Here is an 18,733-nt window from a genome sequence, read left to right as displayed (position 1 = left end):
TTAAATGCTAATAATGTCCCTTGTGGCTCAGCTGGTAAAGAATCCGCCTGCAATTCGGGAGACCTGGGTTCGACCTCTGGATTGGGAAGATCCCCTGGAGAGGGGAAAGGCTACCCCCTCCAGTATTCCGGCCTGGAGAATCCCATGGATGGTCCATGGGGTCTCAAAGAGTCTGACACAACTGAGGGACTTCCACTAATGACGTCAGTGGGTCAGAGCTCAGTGAAAGGGAAGTCCTCAAAAGGACCACTAATTAGAGATAAATTATGAGTAACTTGAACTGAGGACATTAAACTAAATTAACGAAAGACGTCCTGCAGAACACTGTCTTCAAGTGATAATAAATCCGTGCAAAGAACTGCAAAAGGGAAGAACCAACACAGAAGATGAAAAGACCCCAGTCAAGCCCATTACAAATGCAATGAATAAATAAATAAATAAACACTGTGTGGACCAGACCTGTTTTCTGGCACTTTCACCTCAGATGCCCCATCCCCCCACCACTTCTTGGCTACATAGTAACACCCAAGACCCAACTCTCACTGCCTGATCCCTAGTACCTTTCAAGTACTCAAAATTTACCTTTCAAGTAAATTTTTAAGCAGATATGCTACACGAAAATAGATAAAGAATAGTTCTGTATTTATAAGAGAAGTCTATACTTAAAAAACAACAACTCACATTTACTACAGTAGTAAATTTAAAATTCTAAAGTATTTTTAAAGTAGTCACATTTAGGAATGCCTGACTGTCCAATGGTTAGAACTTGGCACCATACCTGATTGCTGGGGGCCCAGGTTCAATCCTTGGTTGGGAAACCTAAGATACCACAGCTGTGTGGTGTGGCCAAGAAAAGGGTATTCACATTTACTGAAATTATGTTTTTATGAAGTGTGTAACATCAGCTCTACCATGTAAAGTAACATCCGTGTGTGTTCACATTGCCTAAGCCAAGCTCAACAATGTACATGTCTCTCAAAGATAAAAACAAGAGTCAAAATACTGACCTCCACGGGCTCTTCTAGTTCTAAGCTCTGAATGCCTATGACCATTATTCTAATTTCTCTCCTGTCCTTACCTCAAAGCTACATAGTAGGCGATTAAGCAAAGATGATTCAGTTCAGTTCAGTCGCTCAGTCATGTCCGACTCTTTGCGACCCCATGAATCGCAGCACGCCAGGCCTCCCTGTCCATCACCAACTCCCAGAGTTCACTGAGACTCATGTTCATTGAGTCAGTGATGCCATCCAGCCATCTCATCCTCTGTCGTCCCCTTCTCCTCCTGCCCCCAATCCCTCCCAGCATCAGAGTCTTTTCCAATGAATCAACTCTTCACATGAGGTGGCCACAGTACTGGAGTTTCAGCTTTAGCATCATTCCTTCCAAAGAAATCCCAGGGCTGATCTCCTTCAGAATGGACTGGCTGGATCTCCTTGCAGTCCAAGGGACTCTCAAGAGTCTTCTCCAACACCACAGTTCAAAAGCATCAATTCTTCGGTGCTCAGCCTTCTTCACAGTCCAACTCTCACATCCATACATGACCACAGGAAAAACCATAGCCTTGACTAGATGGACCTTTGCTGGCAAACTAATGTCTCAACCATGCAAATATGCCCAAGGACAACTGGCAGCCACACACAGCCACACTTGTTCACACTGGCCCTCCACTGAAAACCAAAAACACTCTTGTCCAGGAGTCGGAGTTAGCCTCTAAGCTGAGATGACCATGGTGAACAAGAAAAGGTGAAACACAACTTATCTCCTTAGATATACTAATCATATTTCTTTTAAAATCCAAGTCTGATTATTTCATTATGTCTATTCCTATTGTCTGTTTTCTGTTCGTTTTGGGTTAAGTGTTCTCGTATATCTGATAATTCTTGATTGAATGCCAGTCATTGCATATGAGAAGTGCATAGATAATTCCAGGCTCCTAGAGGATTTGCTTTTGTTTCTGACACGCAGGTATGACAGAGGCACAAGCCACTCCAGATGACCTTAATCTAGTTAGGTACAGAGATGAGACAAAGCAGTGCACTCCAGCTCCTGAGACGGCCAGTCTGTGTCCAGTTCACTCTTGTCCCTAAGAAGAGCCCTTAGGAAAACTGGGGTGTACTAGGGCTTCTCCTTCTCAGCAAGGGTGTGCACCAACTTTAAAAAAATTTCCCGACCCATGAATCTGCCTAAAGCTCTAATTATCTTCTCAGTTGACAATTTCAGCGCTGACAACTGCTTCAAGTAAAGAAATGGTGCCAAATGTAGGGTTACCTGACATCTCTACCTACACCGTGGCTCTGAAAATTCCTTCTGCCTTGTGGTTCTCCTATGCCCTCAAACTGACAATTCTTTCTCAACTTTTCACCTTGTCTTGTTCTTAGTTCATCTTAGGCCCAAGTGATCTGATAGAACACTGCCAGAAGTAGAATCCCCAATCCAGTACAAAAGCCTTGCTCAAAACTGAACCAGACGGCAACTTTCTAACATAGAATACACATCATCTAATTCGAGTCTTCTCTAGTTGACTTTTACAACTTCTGCAGTTCTGAAATGTGAGTTTTTCCCAGGGAACTAACTGAATCAGGCGATGAAGCAATCTGGAGTGTGAGAAAACAGAACTGGCATTGCTGTTGACTAACAGAAAACCATAAAGCCCTAATTAAAACAAAGCATCAATCAAAACTAATTTCATCATGCCCTGTAATCTAAAATCTAACAGGCCTCATGGCTGGAACGGGAGGCATGGAGCTCCCTTCAAAAGATGACACAGCTGGAACCTGGGCGCTGTAAACCCCTAGACCTGGAGCCCAACACACAACAGACGCCCGGGAAGGCCAGTTCCCCGGCCCTTGCTCCTCCTCCCCGCCCCTCCCTGATCCCCACACCAAGAGGTGGGCGGACACTGAACACAGGCTGAAATTTCAGCACAGTCCAATTCTCTCACTACAAAGTCTAAGGTTCATTCTCAAGTTTCTGGTGTACTGAACAGGAGGAACTGGGGTTGAGGTCATAAAAATGAACTCATGAATCAAGACAGCAAATGCTCTTGTCTACTTTGGCCTGTAACTAAAGAGGAAACCATGGGTGAAGAAGAGTGAAAAAATAAGAAATCTGAGCTTCATGTCCCTGGCTCAGATGGTAAAGTATCTGCCTGCAATGCGGGAGATCTGGGTTCAAGCCCTGGGTTGGGAAGATCCCCTGGAGGAGAGCATGGCAACCCACTCCAGTACTCTTGCCTGGAGAATCCACATGGACAGAGGAGCCTGGTGGGCTACAGTCCATGAGGTTGCAAAGAGCCGGACACGACTGAGCAACTAGGCCACAATATATGTGGCCTAGGCAAGGCCTCTAGAGTCTGAGAAACGGGCTATTTCTCATCTGAGAATAGGGGGCTCATGTGCCAGTCAACAAACATTTACTGAGCACGTACTACCTTTCAGAGAAACCAGACCCAGTCTTGATCTCAGGACTAGATCAGCAGTTCTCAACTCTGGCTGCATACTTAACCAGAGATTTTAAATAAACTGCAACCCACTCAAGTGTTCTTGCCTAGAGAATCCAGGGACGGGGGAGCCTGGTGGGCTGCCGTCTATGGGGTCACACGGAGTCGGACATGACTAAAGTGACTTAGCAGCAACAACAACAAAACACTTTATTTCGGATTAGTGGACTCTCTAAGGCAGGGCCCTAGCACTGGAAGGGGGGTGGGGAAGAAGGCCTTTTCAACTGTTTCTGATGCCCAGTGAGGGTTAAAAATCACTGGACTTACAGAATTTCTAAGTTTCTGAATCTAATTTTCTATGGTTTGACAAATGAATACTTTTTTTACAGGTAAAAGGCTCCAAAATAAACCAGCTTCATTCATACTTTGGTGAGAGGGTGACTGAGGTTAAGGGCGCCTTGACTGTGCTGAAAATCCTATCCTGAGGGGTCACATTGACTGTTGAGTGTCCTCCAGCCTCACAGATGCCTCCTCGGATGCATATTCAAAAGCCAAACATCACGTTATAAGCGAGAACTTGTCCCAAGGGGCATTCAGATGCCTGAATCATGCCATTCTGGATTTGTTCCTTTGGGTTAAAGCACAATTTGGCCATGATTTTTGTCACATCTGTTTAACGTGAGTGCTACTAATTGATCATTTTCTTTAAAATCAACTCGCTAAAGCAGTAAGAGAGGATTAGCCCTTCTAAATATTAAAACACACGATAGAGCCTCTTTAATCAAATGAGATATTGGCACACAAATAAATACAGACCAATGGAACCTAAGATTGAGGGCAGGAGAAGAAGGGGACGACAGAGGATGAGATGGTTGGATGGCATCACCGACTCAACGGACATGGGCTTGGGTGGACTCTGAGAGTTGGTGATCGACAGGGAGGCCTGGCGTGCTGCGGTTCATGGGATCGCAAAGAGTTGGACACGACTGAGCGACTGAACTGAACTGAACTGGAACATAACAGAAACTCCAGAAATGGGTCAAATTAATTAAATATGACAAAGGACAGAATCTAAAAACACTGGGAGAAAATGGAATTTTTAATAAGTCGTACAGAGATAACTGAAAAACGAGATGGAAAAGGCTAAAATTGGATCTAGCTCTCAAACCTATATATTCAATTCCAAGTGGATCAAAGATTTAAAAGTTTGAAAAGAAAAGAGAAACGATACAGGAAGTAGGAAAAAAAAATAGGTGAATTCAACCTGGGGATGTACAAAACTCTCTAGCTATGACTGAAAATCAAGAGGCAGTAAAGCAAAAAAAATTGAAAAAAGAAATACCCACAAAGTCACATGCATTAAGCACCTCGTCTGCATCATTTCAGCTCCTCCCGCCTTAACTATTTTTATTCCAGCCATTCCTGAGGCAACTAGTTTTGTCCAGGCTCTGACCTGTGTCCAGTGCCTGCCTGGGGGTTGAAGGGGGGTTTGTTGTGGCCCCAGAGAGCTGCCACGTGTGCCCTCTCGGGACCCACTGAGAGCACCAGCAGGGGCAATATATGCCATGTGGGGCACTCCTCTGCCAAATGAAGACAGGACCTAATGGATATATCACCCTTCCTTCCCCCAAATATCGATCCTACACTCTCCTCCAAACATACATGAGCCTTCATCTTGGGTAGTTTTCCAGAGAACCCAGTTAAAATACCACTAATCTGATGCAGTGATTTTTTTCTAATAAACATAAACATTTAATTATTAAAATTTAAAAAGCATTCAGCAGAAGGATCTTAATTCCCTACTCTTTAAGCATGGGCTACGCAACAGTACTGGGCTTCCCTGGTGGCTCAGTGGTAAAGAGTTCAGGAGATGCAGGTTCGATCGCTGGGTCAGGAAGATCCCCCGGAATAGGAAGTGGCAACCCACTCCAGTATTCTTGTCTGGGAAATCCCATGGACAGAGGAGCCTGGCAGGCTACGGTCCATGGGGTTGCAAAGGAGTCAGACACGACTGAGCGACTGAACAACGACAACATGAACAAGGACTGTTTTGAAAAGACGACACATGAAAAGGGGATGAAAGAATAACTTTACAAGGATGAAACCTGACAAACGCCGCTTCAGCCAGGTGATCAAGGTCAACGTCCACAGCGACAAAGCACGCTGCAGGCACGCACCCTCCGTAATGTGCAACGCAATGTCGCTTTCTCCATGACCTTCCTGCCCCAAACTAACAACCCCAGGCTAACCACCAGCGAAACATGAAACAAATTCCAACAGAAGGGCGTCCTGCAACATATCTAAGTAGCAACATATCTCAAAACAGCCAAGATCATCAAAAAACAGAGACAATCTGGAAAAGTATCACAACCGAGGAGCCTATGGAGATTTAAGACCTAAATGTAATGTGGTATTCGCGATCAGAACATGGAACAGAAAAAGGACATTAGGTCAAACAAACAACTGTGGACTCCAGCTATTAATACTGTTATCAATAGCAGTTCACTAAATACAACCAATGGGCCATGCAAGATGCTAACAGTGGAAACGGTACCAGTGGAGATATGTGTATGGGAACTCTCCGTACTCTCTGCTTAATTTTTCCATAAATCTAAAGTGGCTTTAACACGTAAATTCTATTAATAAAAAGAGAAAAAGGCTTATGAAAAGCATTCCTCCGTCCCCAGCAATGGGGCCTGGGGTCTGCATTTTGGAAGGACACATGGTGATTCCTCAGAGAAAGCAATGGCACCCCACTGAGTACTCTTGCCTGGAAAATCCCATGGACGGAGGAGCCTGGTAGGCTGCAGTCCATGGGATGGCTAGAGTCGGACACGACTGAGCGACTTCACTTTCACTTTTCACTTTCATGCATTGGAGAAGGAAATGGCAACCCACTCCAGTGTTCTTGCCTGGAGAATCCCAGGGACGGGGGAGCCTGGTGGGCTGCCGTCTATGGGGCCGCACAGAGTCGGACACGACTGAAGCGACAGCAGCAGTAGCAGCAGCAGCATGGCGATTCCTACGCACATTAAAGTCTGAGAAACACCAGGGACACCTGTGAGTTACAGCGCACAGCGTCCTTACAAAGAACAAAAGAGGAAAGCAGAAACCAGCCACACGTCAATGAACAGATCCTGTCCCCCAGCAGTGGTACGGAAGCACGGGATGACAGCGCCGTCACCCCAGGAACTCGTCAGGCACGCCAGCATCGCGCAATTGGGAGCGGCCTGGGATGTTGTGCTTGGAAGGGCCCGTGGTGAGACGGAATGAATGTCGTGATTTATTGCCCATTTGGGGTGCAAGTGGCAGCGTCGATTTTCGTAAAGCATCCACCAAGCACCAGGCACAGCGCTAGGCTCTCGGGACCCAACAGAGATCGAAGTAGGTGTAACCCTCAGTGAGGCTTAGGCCGAAAAAGGTAAGTACAATAATTATGAATACAAAGAGTAACAGCAGAGGAAATATGGAATCCCACAGAGCAAACAAGAAAGGGCCCTCCTCCCTGAGGAAGTGACATTTCAACTAAGATTTGAAGGCTAGGCACTAAGCAAGCTGAAGAGGAAAAGGAAGCAGCTGACCTCAGGTTAACTCGTGAGCTGGTCCATCGGACCTCTGCTTACGTAAGGATCCTTTGAGAGAGAATGGAAACTAGATGACAGAGACAGACACAGCTCCACAGAGCCCAGGACGGAGCACAGCGCCCAGAGAGTGTGTGAGGTGCTGGAAGCTTTACAGAGCACGCCCAGGACAAACATGTGACAAGGGGAAGAACTGCAGAAGGAAAGAGGCTCGCCAAAGCGGTTCCTGTAAGGGACGGTGTCCATCTCCTCTAAGACACTCGGGACGCGTGTCCCATCGGCTCCCGCTGTGCTTTCTGCTACCACGTACGTCAATTTCACAGTCAACTGCTCAACTGCAGTGCCTATTTCTGCATCTAAGTTTCTTAGTACAATTATCTTCTCTACCCCAAAATAACATGCCTGTTTTGTCTTTATTTCAGTAGTTATATTTTATGTCTTTTATAGAGAATGTCCCTGAATCATTTTTAGAAGCTGAAGTATCAATAGCAACTGTGGTTTCTAATGCAAAAAATTATCACCTATGGTAGATAAGTTAGGCAGCAATCTGACAAAAGGGAAGAATACCTGAAATTAGAAAACTGTCCCAGATCGTCCAGGGTTTACCTTGCTCACAGACATAACAAGGTGAGCTGGGGGAGGTAAACAGCTAACTTTTATTGAACAGCATACACTGAGAACTTTTTATGTATTCTTGTTTGAGCCTTGCAAACCTAAGAAGGAAGCAAACATAAGAGGCCTTGCAAACATAAGAAGGATTATCCTCATTTATATTTGAGAAAACTGGAGGGTCATAAAGGTTAAGCAATTTGCACCAAGGAGAAGGAAATGGCAACCCACTCCAGTGTTCTTGCCTGGAGAATCCCAGGGACGGGGGAGCCTGGTGGGCTGCCGTCTATGGGGTCACACAGAGTCGGACACGACTAAAGCGACTTAGCAGCAGCAGCAGCAGCAGCAGTCAGCTGGTAAAGATGGGTTCTGGGGCAGAATCCAGGTCTATTAGACTCTAAAACCCAGGCTGCTTAGAATACGAGGGACAAAAGGTGGCCTAAATCAATATGAAAAAAAAGTTCATTCACATTCCTACTTTAAGTCCAAACCCAAGAACAGACATCTTTCACACAGCCTTCAAGACAAAGGCAGACAATCCGTCTTCATACACAGTTGCTTCAGGGGACTCGGGACCAGGGCTCCCCCCATTGGCAAAGAGGTGCAACCACACCATTTATTTCTCATTCCTTTTCTAATCCTCAAACTTTTGGGAAAGGAACCTCCAAGTTAAGACATTATCTTTCTCTTTTTCCTGCTTAAAATTTACATTCTGATAATATATATCAAAAGACTTTGGTGCCAGTAATACTATTTTGCTACCTTATTTTAAGGAAATAATCAGAGATGCACTCTAAGACTTAACGTGCAGTCATTATCATGTTTACAATGATGATATTCTAAAAAGAAGCCAACTGTCCCAAACCTGGGGTACTGGTAAATAAATTATGGTATATCATCTGATACACTTTTATTCAGCCATTTTACATGTTTTCAAAGAACATTAATAACAAAGGGGAAATGCATACATGTCGAATGCAAAAATGCTCAATACAAATACACAGTAAATTATCAATTTTGTGAAAATGTCACTCTCACATATGGAAAAGATAAAGGAACTATACCCCGTGTTTAACGGGTTATCCTTCCTTCAACAGTAGGATCAATGCTGATTTTGTCTTCTTTATACTATGTTTTCAAATTCTCCACATTCAATATAATTGCATTTAAAAAATATATTTCTTTATTTGGCTGTGCCGGGTCTTAGCTGCATGTGGCATATGGGATCTAGTTCCCTGATCAGAGATTGAATCCGGGCGCCCTGCATTGTGAACGCAGTATCTCAGCCACTACACCGCCAGGGAAGTCCCACTTAAACCAGAAAAAATGAGAACTGCTGCTAGAAGTCATTTCTGTAAGGTCTTCTCCATTCAGGATGGGAAGGGAAACAGCTGTTCGCTGAGGGTACCACTGTCCTCCCCACTTCGCCCAGCCGCAAGCTAGAGGCCCTCTTCTTTAAGCTGTTACTGCACTACCCTAGCACTTGTGATCTTCACTCAACAACGAACAGTCATCAAGCTTACAGTCTACTGCAAGGTTCAAGCTTGGTAGACGACAGATTCCCTTTAAAGGGAAAAAAATCTTGTGAAACAATGCTGGCTTATTTTCATGTAGCTTATTCAGGTGCAACTTAAAAAACTAAGTTGAAAATTTCTTATATTTATGTGACTAGATACAAACAAAACTGCCAAACCAGCAAAATTCAAAATGACATTACTTCCAATAAAAAGATGACATTGCTTATATTGAAAATCATCACTCAGGTACTTCCCTGGCAGTCCAGTGGTTAAGACTCTGAATTTCCACTGCAGGGGGTGCGAGTTCAATTCCTGATAGGGGAAGTAAGATCTCACATACTGCACAGCCAAAATGTAAATACTAAAAAAAAAAAAATCACCCCCAGATAAATATGGTAATGACACAGATAGGATGTCTAAAAATAAGCAGATAGGACGAGAGAGAAGAGCCAAAGACACACACACAGCAGCGCCACAGCTCCACAGCTGGTCTCCCTGGACGACTCCCACAGACACCTGGAGGTGTGCTGTCTGTTCTGCAGCAACAAGCTCGGAGGTGTGCTTGGACTCCAGTGTGTTAGCCAGTGCGGACTCACTGTGACACGAAGACCATGTTTGTGCCTGGGTTGCTCACACTATGCCCTATAATCGCACTGCGTTCTGCAGAACTCCAAACGGATACAGTGCCCTTGGCCCAGGGGAGACAGTTCCCTACCAGACCTGTGAGATGGGAGCCTGACCAACACACACACACACACACACACACACACACACACACACACGGCTGGCCCTGGTGATGAGAGGCTGACCATGCCTTACACACACACACACACACACGGCTGGCCCTGGTGATAAGAGGCTGACCATGCCTTACACACACACACACACACACACAGCTGGCCCTGGCAGGGACACACACACACACACACACACACACAGCTGGCCCTGCTGATGAGAGGCTGACCTTGCCTTACACACACACACACACGGCTGGCCCTGGCAGGGAGACACACACACACACCTGGCCCTGGTGATGAGAGGCTGACCGTGCCTTACACACACACACACACACACACACAGCTGGCCCTGCTGATGAGAGGCTGACCATGCCTCAAACACACACACACACACACACACACACACACACACACACACGCTGGCCCTGGTGATAAGAGGCTGACCATGCCTTACACACACACACACACACACACACAGCTGGCCCTGGCAGGGACACACACACACACACACACACACACACAGCTGGCCCTGCTGATGAGAGGCTGACCTTGCCTTACACACACACACACACGGCTGGCCCTGGCAGGGAGACACACACACACACACACACACACAGCTGGCCCTGCTGATGAGAGGCTGACCTTGCCTTACACACACACACACACGGCTGGCCCTGGCAGGGAGACACACACACACACCTGGCCCTGGTGATGAGAGGCTGACCATGCCTTACACACACACACACACACACACACGGCTGGCCCTGGCAGGGACACACACACACACAGCTGGCCCTGCTGATGAGAGGCTGACCATGCCTCAAACACACACACACACACACACACACACACACACGGCTGGTCCTGGCAGGTGCGCGCTCGTGCACACACACACACACACACACACACGGCTGGCCTTGGTGATGAGAGGCTGACCATGCCTTACACACACACACACATACACACCCCTGGTGATGGGAGGTTGACCCATGCCTCTCTCTCTCTCTCTCTCACACACACACACACACGGCTGGCCCTGGTGGGGGCAGGTAACCTTTCTGAGCACTGAAGGTAATGGTCCTTCAGATGTTCACACACACACACACACACACAGCTGGCCCTGGCGGGGGCAGGCAACCTACATACACACACATGGCTGGCCCTGGCAGACACATACACACACTCACACGGCTGGCACTGGTGGACATGCAGGCGTGCACACACACATACACACACACACACAGCCGGCCCTGGTGATGGGAGGCTGACAGTGCCTTACACACACACATACACGGCTGGCCCTGGTGATGGGAGGCTGACCATGCCTTACACACACATACACACCTAGTGATGGGAGGCTGACCCATGCCTTACACACACACACACACACACACAAACACACACACACGCACGCAGGCAAACTTTCTGAGCACCGAGGGTAAAGCCCCTTCAGAAGTTACCACGCACCCTGGAGCGGATTTTGGGATCCACATGTTTGTACTGCTGCTCAACATTCCTGGTATCTCTGCCACATACCTACTGACATAATCAAATATCTGATCAGCAATTCTGAAGAACAAATGTAGTTTGAATCTTTACCTCATATTCCAGACAATTTGAAGGATGCAATTTCTTCAAATTTTATATATAAAACAGAAAACAAAACTTACCAAACTTCTAGACAAATGCTATCTTAAATGTAAGAAAAATTCCAAATAAAAACTTAATAACATAAATCTTAAACTTCTATATATCAGATCTTTAAAAGATAAAAGGCAGGTAGGGAAAATGTTCACAGAAGAGAATCTTCCCAAGAGATAAATAATTAAAGTATATAAACAGAAATATTTTGAATACTGTATATGTGGGTGTCTTGTTTTTAAGTAGAAAAAGGATTCAGAAAGGGGTCTAAGCGTCTATAAATCTTTTAGGGATGGGGACTGTTTGGGGGAGGGGGTTTGGTTCCTTCTTCCCATCTAACCCCGTACCAATGAGAGGGCCTCCAAAGATGATTTCTGAATAAAGACATGAGAATACATAAGGTCTGTTAGAAAAAAAGAAATAAGAATTCAGGCAACAGTCTAGAAAATTAAGAAAAACTCAATGTACTAAGTCACTTCAGTCGTGTCTGACTCTTTGCGACCCTACAGACCGTAGCCTGACAGGCTCCTCTGTCCATGGAATTCTCCAAGTAAGAATACTAGAGTGGGTTGCCATGCCCTTCTCCAGGGATTTTCCCAACCCAAGGATCAAACCCTCGTCTCTTACATCTTCTGCACTGACAGGTGGGTTTCTAACACCAGTGCCACCTGGGAAGCCAAGAAAGACTCAGACACAGCCTAATTATCCAAGTCGTCTGACTGAACAGAACTTTTTACCACAGTATGTGGACATGTGCCTCAGGTGTTCAGTTTATTTGTTAGAACGCATCTCCAGCCCTATGCCTTTCTAAGACACTCCTGGACAGGGTCAGTTCAGAGGTTTCATTTCTGACCCTTTTCAATCTATGCACTCCCATGAGATTATCTAGCAAGAAAAATATGACATTTTCATGTAAAAAATGTCAGCACTGAACAACAGGATTTTCACAGATGAGCCATACCACTTATAAATATCTAAATTAAACGAGGTGACAACAAAGGTAACGCAAAGACCCCCCTCGACTCATTTAGGACCATTTGCAAAAGCCCAGTATTTGAGGTGCATGAAAACACACACATATGGATGTTTAACTACAAACAGTCTGCAACAGAGAACCATGTCAAACTGTTAGCAGCATTCTAAAAGAAAAAATCCATAAAGAGAAAGGGGAACTGGATGACTCATTTTGGAAAAAGTATTCAAAAACTTTCATTCCTATTTCCATGACTTGTCATCTGATCCCCCAAAATGGGATCTGAGAACTCTATTATAGATCAAAGCTGTGGTACATATACACAATGGAGTATTACTCAGCCATTAAAAAGAATACATTTGAATCAGTTCTAATGAGGTGGATGAGACTGGAGCCTATTTTACAGAGTGAAGTAAGCCAGAAAGAAAAACACCAATACAGTATACTAACGCATATATATGGACTTTAGAAAGATGGTAACAATAACCCTGTATGCGAGACAGCAAGACACAGATGTATAGAACAGTCTTTTGGACTCTGTGGGAGAGGGAGAGGGTGGGATGATTTGGGAGAATGGCATTGAAACATGTATAATATATAAGAAATGAATCGCCAGTCCAGGTTCGATGCAGGATACAGGATGCTTGGGGCTGGTGCACTGGGATGACCCAGAGGGATGGTACTGGGAGGGAGGTGGGAGGGGGTTCAGGATGGGGAACACGTGTACACCCGTGGCAGATTCATGTTGATGTATGGCAAAACCAATACAATATTGTAATTAGCCTCCAATTAAAATAAATAAATTTATATTAAAAAAATAAAATGTTCTAGTCAAGTGGATTTATCAAACAAACAATGAAGGAAATCAAAACAGAAAAAAGAAATGAATGTTAAAAGGGAGAAACAGCAACTGCTTCCTTTGCTTTAATGATCTGCCATTTTTTCCAATTAATTACTTGCTAAAAGGAAATAAAGATTTATTCTTAAAGCTACCTTGATCCTAAGCGCATTTCACAAACTGAAATGCTCTAATATAGTTATAACACAAGAAAATATGTGGTGTTATTCTCCATAGCTTCTGTAACCTGATAGCTTAAGTCTCCTCCAAAACTGAATGCTGACTCAAGCTGTCCCTAATATCAGAGACTTTTTGCATATATGCTAAGTTTCTTCAGTCACGTCTGACTCTGCAACTCCGTGGACTGCAGCCCACTAGGTTCCTCTGCAGAGAAGGCAATGGCACCCCACTCCAGTACTCTTGCCTGGAAAATCCCATGGACGGAGGAGCCTGGTAGGCTGCAGTCCATGGGGTTGCTGTGAGTCGGACACGACTGAGCGACTTCACTTTCACTCTTCACTTTCATGCACTGGAGAAGGAAATGGCAACCCACTCCAGTGTTCTTGCCTGTTGAATCCCAGGGACGGGGGAGCCTAGTGGGCTGCCGTCTATGCGGTCACACAGAGTTGGACACAACTTAAGCGACTTTGCAGCAGCAGCAGCAGCAGCAGGCTCCTCTGTCCATTCGATTTTCCAGGCAAGAGTACTGAAGTGGGTTGCCATTTCCTCCTCCAGGGATCCTCCCGCTCCAGGGACCGATTTTGAGTCTTAGGTCTCCTGCATTGGCAGGCGGGTCCTTTACTACCAGCACCACCACATCAGGGACTATTACTTCCAGTAAACATGAACTGAGTAAATCAGAACAATCCTCCAGCTGGAAAGAACTAGAAAAGCAGGGGGAAAATAGAGTAAAAGTCTGCCTGGAGGCTTGAAGGAAGAAGGGACATCAGATGCTCAGGGAGATGAGATCAGTACTTGGGGCTACTTTTCCCTGGGGGTGTTTGCCAGCTCTAGGGGGAATCCTAAAAGCATGGCGTTGGGCTGGGGGATAACAGGGCTAGAGAAGAGATGAACACTGGCACTAAAGGCGAACAGAACAGGTAGAAACATCCTGATCCTTGAGACTGCACCGAAGAGACTCCAAGTTATACGTGCCCCATTTGTCTGGCAAAAGCAAGTGTGAATTATCTCTGGAAGAGAAAAACATCATCTTGGGCAAATGACTTTCTACAAACAATTTTGCAAATCTAATGTCCAGCAGAATTAAAACAAATTAAAAAGCAAAAACAATTAGACACATAAGGAGATGAGACAATATGAATGAAAAACAAGGAAAACAGATATTGGAAATGACTTACAAATACTGCCACAATGGGACACACTTCAGGCATTAAATATACCGTGTTCAAGGAGCTGAAAGACAATACTGATAATGTTGGCAGATAGCTGGAAACTATACAAAGAAACTATAAAAAGAAAGCCAAATCGAAATTAAAGAACCAAAAACCACAGAATAACTGAAATTAAAAACTCAAGTGATAGGAAAGAGAACAGAGGGGAGATCCAGAATGAAGGAAAAAGAGACAGAAACCACAGAAGGAAGGTTAAGAGACACAGAAGATACAGTGAAATAGCCTAACGCGCATAACTGTAGTGCTAGAAGGAAAGGGGAGAGGGAATGGGAGAGAAGCAATATATGCAGTCCTGATGGCACAAGACTTCCAAAATTAATGAAAGACATGAACCCTAAGATTCAAAAAGCCCTAAGTTATGTTCATCTTTTTTAAAAAAAAATCCATACAGCACAGAAAATACTGCTGAAAACCAAAGACAGAGAACATTTCAAAAGCAGCCAGATGAACTTCCCGGGTGGTCCAGTGGCTAAGACTCCAGCTCCCAATGCAGGGTGCCCACGTTTGGTCCCTGGTCACAGAACTGGATCCCACATGCCCCAACTAAGAGTTCTGCATGCTGCGATGAAGATCGAAGATCCCGCGTGCCTAAGACCCAGTAAAGCCAAATAAATAAATCTTTTTTAAAATAAGTTTTTAAAAAATTTAAATGGAGAAAAAGATTACTTTCGAAGAACGACAGACAAATGACGTCTCAACAGAAAACAATCGATGTTAGAAACCATGAGCTATCTTTAAAGTGCTAAAAGAAAATAATGGTAAACCAAGAATTTTGCTACTACTGAAAAACCCTTCTAAAATGGAGGAAACTGTTCTAAAATTAGACTGTGGCAATGGTTTCCTAAGTCTGTGAAAATACTGCATGTGTGTGTGTATATGAAAATACTAAAAATCACCCAACTGTATACTTTAAATGGGTATATTTTAGGATATGGGAATGATATCTCAAGAAATCTTTTTCAATGAAGAATAAATAAGGAAATCTGTGAACGCTAAGAATTTTGTCACCAGCAGACTTGCACTAAAGAAATTCTAAAGGGAATTCCTCAGATGGAAAGAAATGATTCCAAATGGAAGACTGGAAGATGACGAAGGTGGCACAGCAACGCGATGGGGAAAAGATGATGTTTTTTAATAAACAGTGCTGAATAACTGGTTCTGGTAAAAATGGAAAATTTGACCCCCTTTTCACAAGCTACACAAAAGTCACTTCCAAGTGCACTGTGGATCTTACTTTGAAAGGCAGGGCAATAAAATGTTATAGTAAGCTATCTTCTTGACTTTGACAGAGAACTCCCACAAATTAGGAAGAAAAAGATGTGTAAACCCCAAAGACTTCTGAACAGGTACTTCATAAAAGAAGATATCAAATAAACATAAAAAGATGTTCAGCTTCATCAGTCTGCAAGAAACCATAATCCAAAACCACAATGGGATACCTCACCAGGCTGCCCGCACAATCACCAGGATGGCTAAAATTCAAGACTGGCAATACCAAGTGCTGGCAAGGAAGCAGAGCACAAGAAGTCTCATACACTTGCTGGAAGGAGTGTAAACTGGTACAGGCACTTCAGAAATCTGGTGTTACCTCTTAAAGTTGGAAGATACAGGTATCTTTTGACCTATAAGTTCTACTGCTCAGACGGTCAAGAATCTGCCTATGATGCAGGAGACCCAGGTTCGATCCTTGGGTTGGGAAGATCCCCTGGAGAAGGGAATGGCAACCCATTCCAGTACACTTGCCTGGAAAATCCCAAAGACAGAGGAGTCTGGCGGGCTATAGTCCATAGAATCGCAAAGAGTCGGACACGACTGAGCGGCTAACGTTTTAGAAACAAACGTCCTCAAATAGCGGAATGGTTAAGATGTAGTATCTTCATATAATGGAATACGACAGATTAATAAAAATGAGCAAGTTAGGAGGTAATGGATGAATTTCAGAAACATCTTGAGTGAAAGAAGCCGGACACACAAAGAATATATATTGCATAAGTATTTCATTTATATAAAGATCACAAAACTGGCAAAAATGAAAGACACTATAGTGTTTACGGGATATATGTTTGGAAGGTACAATTACCCAGACAAAAGGCAAGGAAGTTGATTATCCGCAAAAGTCAGGATTGGGTGACCTCTGGAGAGAGAGAATTTCGAGTTCCTGGGGCTGGCAATGTTTTTTTCTCGAACTGATGACCATCAACCCCCCCTGGCTGGGTAATGAACCACGGAATGGTACGTTGCGGGTCTTGCACTTTAGTGGCGTGCAAGAAGAAAGGAAATGGGGACGAGAAAAAGGGAGCAGAGGCAGGCGAGCAGCTCCAGGTGGAAGGACACGACCCCTTAACGTGCGAGCTCAGGGCGGCGGCACAGGGCGGCCGAGACCGAGGGCACGAAGTCCGGGGGAGGGCGGCCAGAGTTGGGGGGCTGCTTGGGGCCGGGCGCGGCCACACACGTCCGCGGGGTCGCCTCCCTACCCGGCCCCCAGCCCCCCGCGAGTGCCTCCCGCGAGCTGCACAGGCGGGCGCCGCCCGCGCCGACTGCCCCAGACCCTCCCAGCGTCCCCGAAGCCCCCCCACCCCCGGTGCTCCTGAGGCCCTCCCTGCGTTCCGCACGCCGCCCGCCCGGCCTCCCCAAGCGCCCGCCAGACTCACCTCATTGTCGCTGCCGGGGCGGGCGGGCGCGCGGGCCGGGGGGCGCGGCGCGGGGCGCGGGGCGTTAGCGGGGCAGCCGGCCCTGGGCGCGGCGGCTCCGCGTCTCGCTGGGCTGCGGGGGGCAGCGGGGGCACATCTTCTTCGGGCGGGCGTCCGGGCCGCTAGCTGCGGGGACGGGCTGAGGCGGCGGCGCCTGACAGCCGGGCCCCGGCCCCTGCCATCTTGGCGGGCGCGTGCCCGGGCCGCCGTGTGCGCGCGCCGCCGGGGGTTGGGGGGAAGGGAGATAGGGGAAGGGGCGAGCGTCGTCCGGGTCCCGCCGGCCGGGGAGGAGCGCGCGCGCCCGCCCGAGACTCGGGGCGCAGTCCCCGGGCGGGCGCGGGCGTCTGCGACGCCGTTGACGAAGAGGCGGGCCCGCGCGCGCGCGCGCGCGAACTTAGCCCAGGAGTCGAGACGGAGGGGAAAGCGCGCGCGGCGGCCCAAGCTCCACACAAAAGGCGCGGGGCCCCAGAGCCCGCGCCTCCGGCAGAGCGGAGCCCGGGGCTGCGAGGGGCGGGGCGGGGCCTAGGGGACAGGACTTGGGGCGAGGCCGGCCGGGAGGGGCGGGGCTTCGAAGGAACGGGGCCTTCGAGCGGCGAGGAGCTCAGTAGGGACCAGACCGGGACGGGCGGATGTGGCGGGGGCGGGGCTTAGAAGAACGCGCGATCCTTGAGGGGCGGGGCCGAGGAGGAAGGCCGGGGCGGGCTTAGGGGGCGGGGCTGGGGGAAGGCCTGGCCGCGAGGGGCGGGGCCTGGCTGCGAGGGGCGGGGCTTCGAAGGAAGGGTGCCTTTGAGCGGCGAGAAGGAGCTCGGCAGGGGCCTGGCCGGGACCGATGGATGTGGCGAGGGCGGGGCTTAGAAGTACGCGCGAGCCTTGAGAGGCGGGGCCGAGGAGGAGGGCCCGGCGCCTCCCCCAACCACAGAGGCAGAGTAGAGCTTCGGCGTCCTTGGCCTTGGAGGGAGAATTCCATCTTCCCCCGCCCTGGGGTGGGCTCCGCCTTCTCGGAGCCAGTGAGGCACCTGGATTCTCGGGGCGTCGACTGACCTCTTGTCTTTGTAAATACAGAGTCAAGGCTGGGACGAGGAGTCTTAGCTTGGAGGCAGTATCAACAACAGCTGAAGGATCTCTCAATCCATAAAGCCCCACCTGGCGCCCCCAAACCAAACACTTGAGAACAATCACAGCGGCTGCGCTAGGTTGTCCAGCTTTTCTCTGATTGCTAAATCCCCAGCCCTTCCTGAAGGTTAGCCATTCTCGTTGCTGGAAGTACTAAACCCTGACTTTCCGCATCTAATTAGA

General features: G+C 47.1%; 1 protein-coding gene across 1 annotated transcript in view; it reads right to left on the bottom strand.

Annotated features, from left to right (window-relative positions):
* Window positions 1-17,924, bottom strand: part of EVL (Enah/Vasp-like) — a 149,169-nt gene extending 131,245 nt beyond the window's left edge. The window contains exon 1 of the mRNA XM_070357964.1: window positions 17,399-17,924. Within this exon, the coding sequence (XP_070214065.1) occupies window positions 17,399-17,403 (5 nt within the window). The 5' untranslated portion in view covers window positions 17,404-17,924. The remainder of the gene's footprint in view (window positions 1-17,398) is intronic.
* Between the last annotated feature and the right edge of the window lie 809 nt (window positions 17,925-18,733).

Source organism: Bos mutus, chromosome 21, assembly GCF_027580195.1.
Source record: "Bos mutus isolate GX-2022 chromosome 21, NWIPB_WYAK_1.1, whole genome shotgun sequence".
NCBI classification, from domain to species: domain Eukaryota; kingdom Metazoa; phylum Chordata; class Mammalia; order Artiodactyla; family Bovidae; genus Bos; species Bos mutus.
The sequence above is the reverse complement of the archived record's forward strand: the minus strand, read 5'-3'. Positions and strand labels throughout refer to the sequence as shown.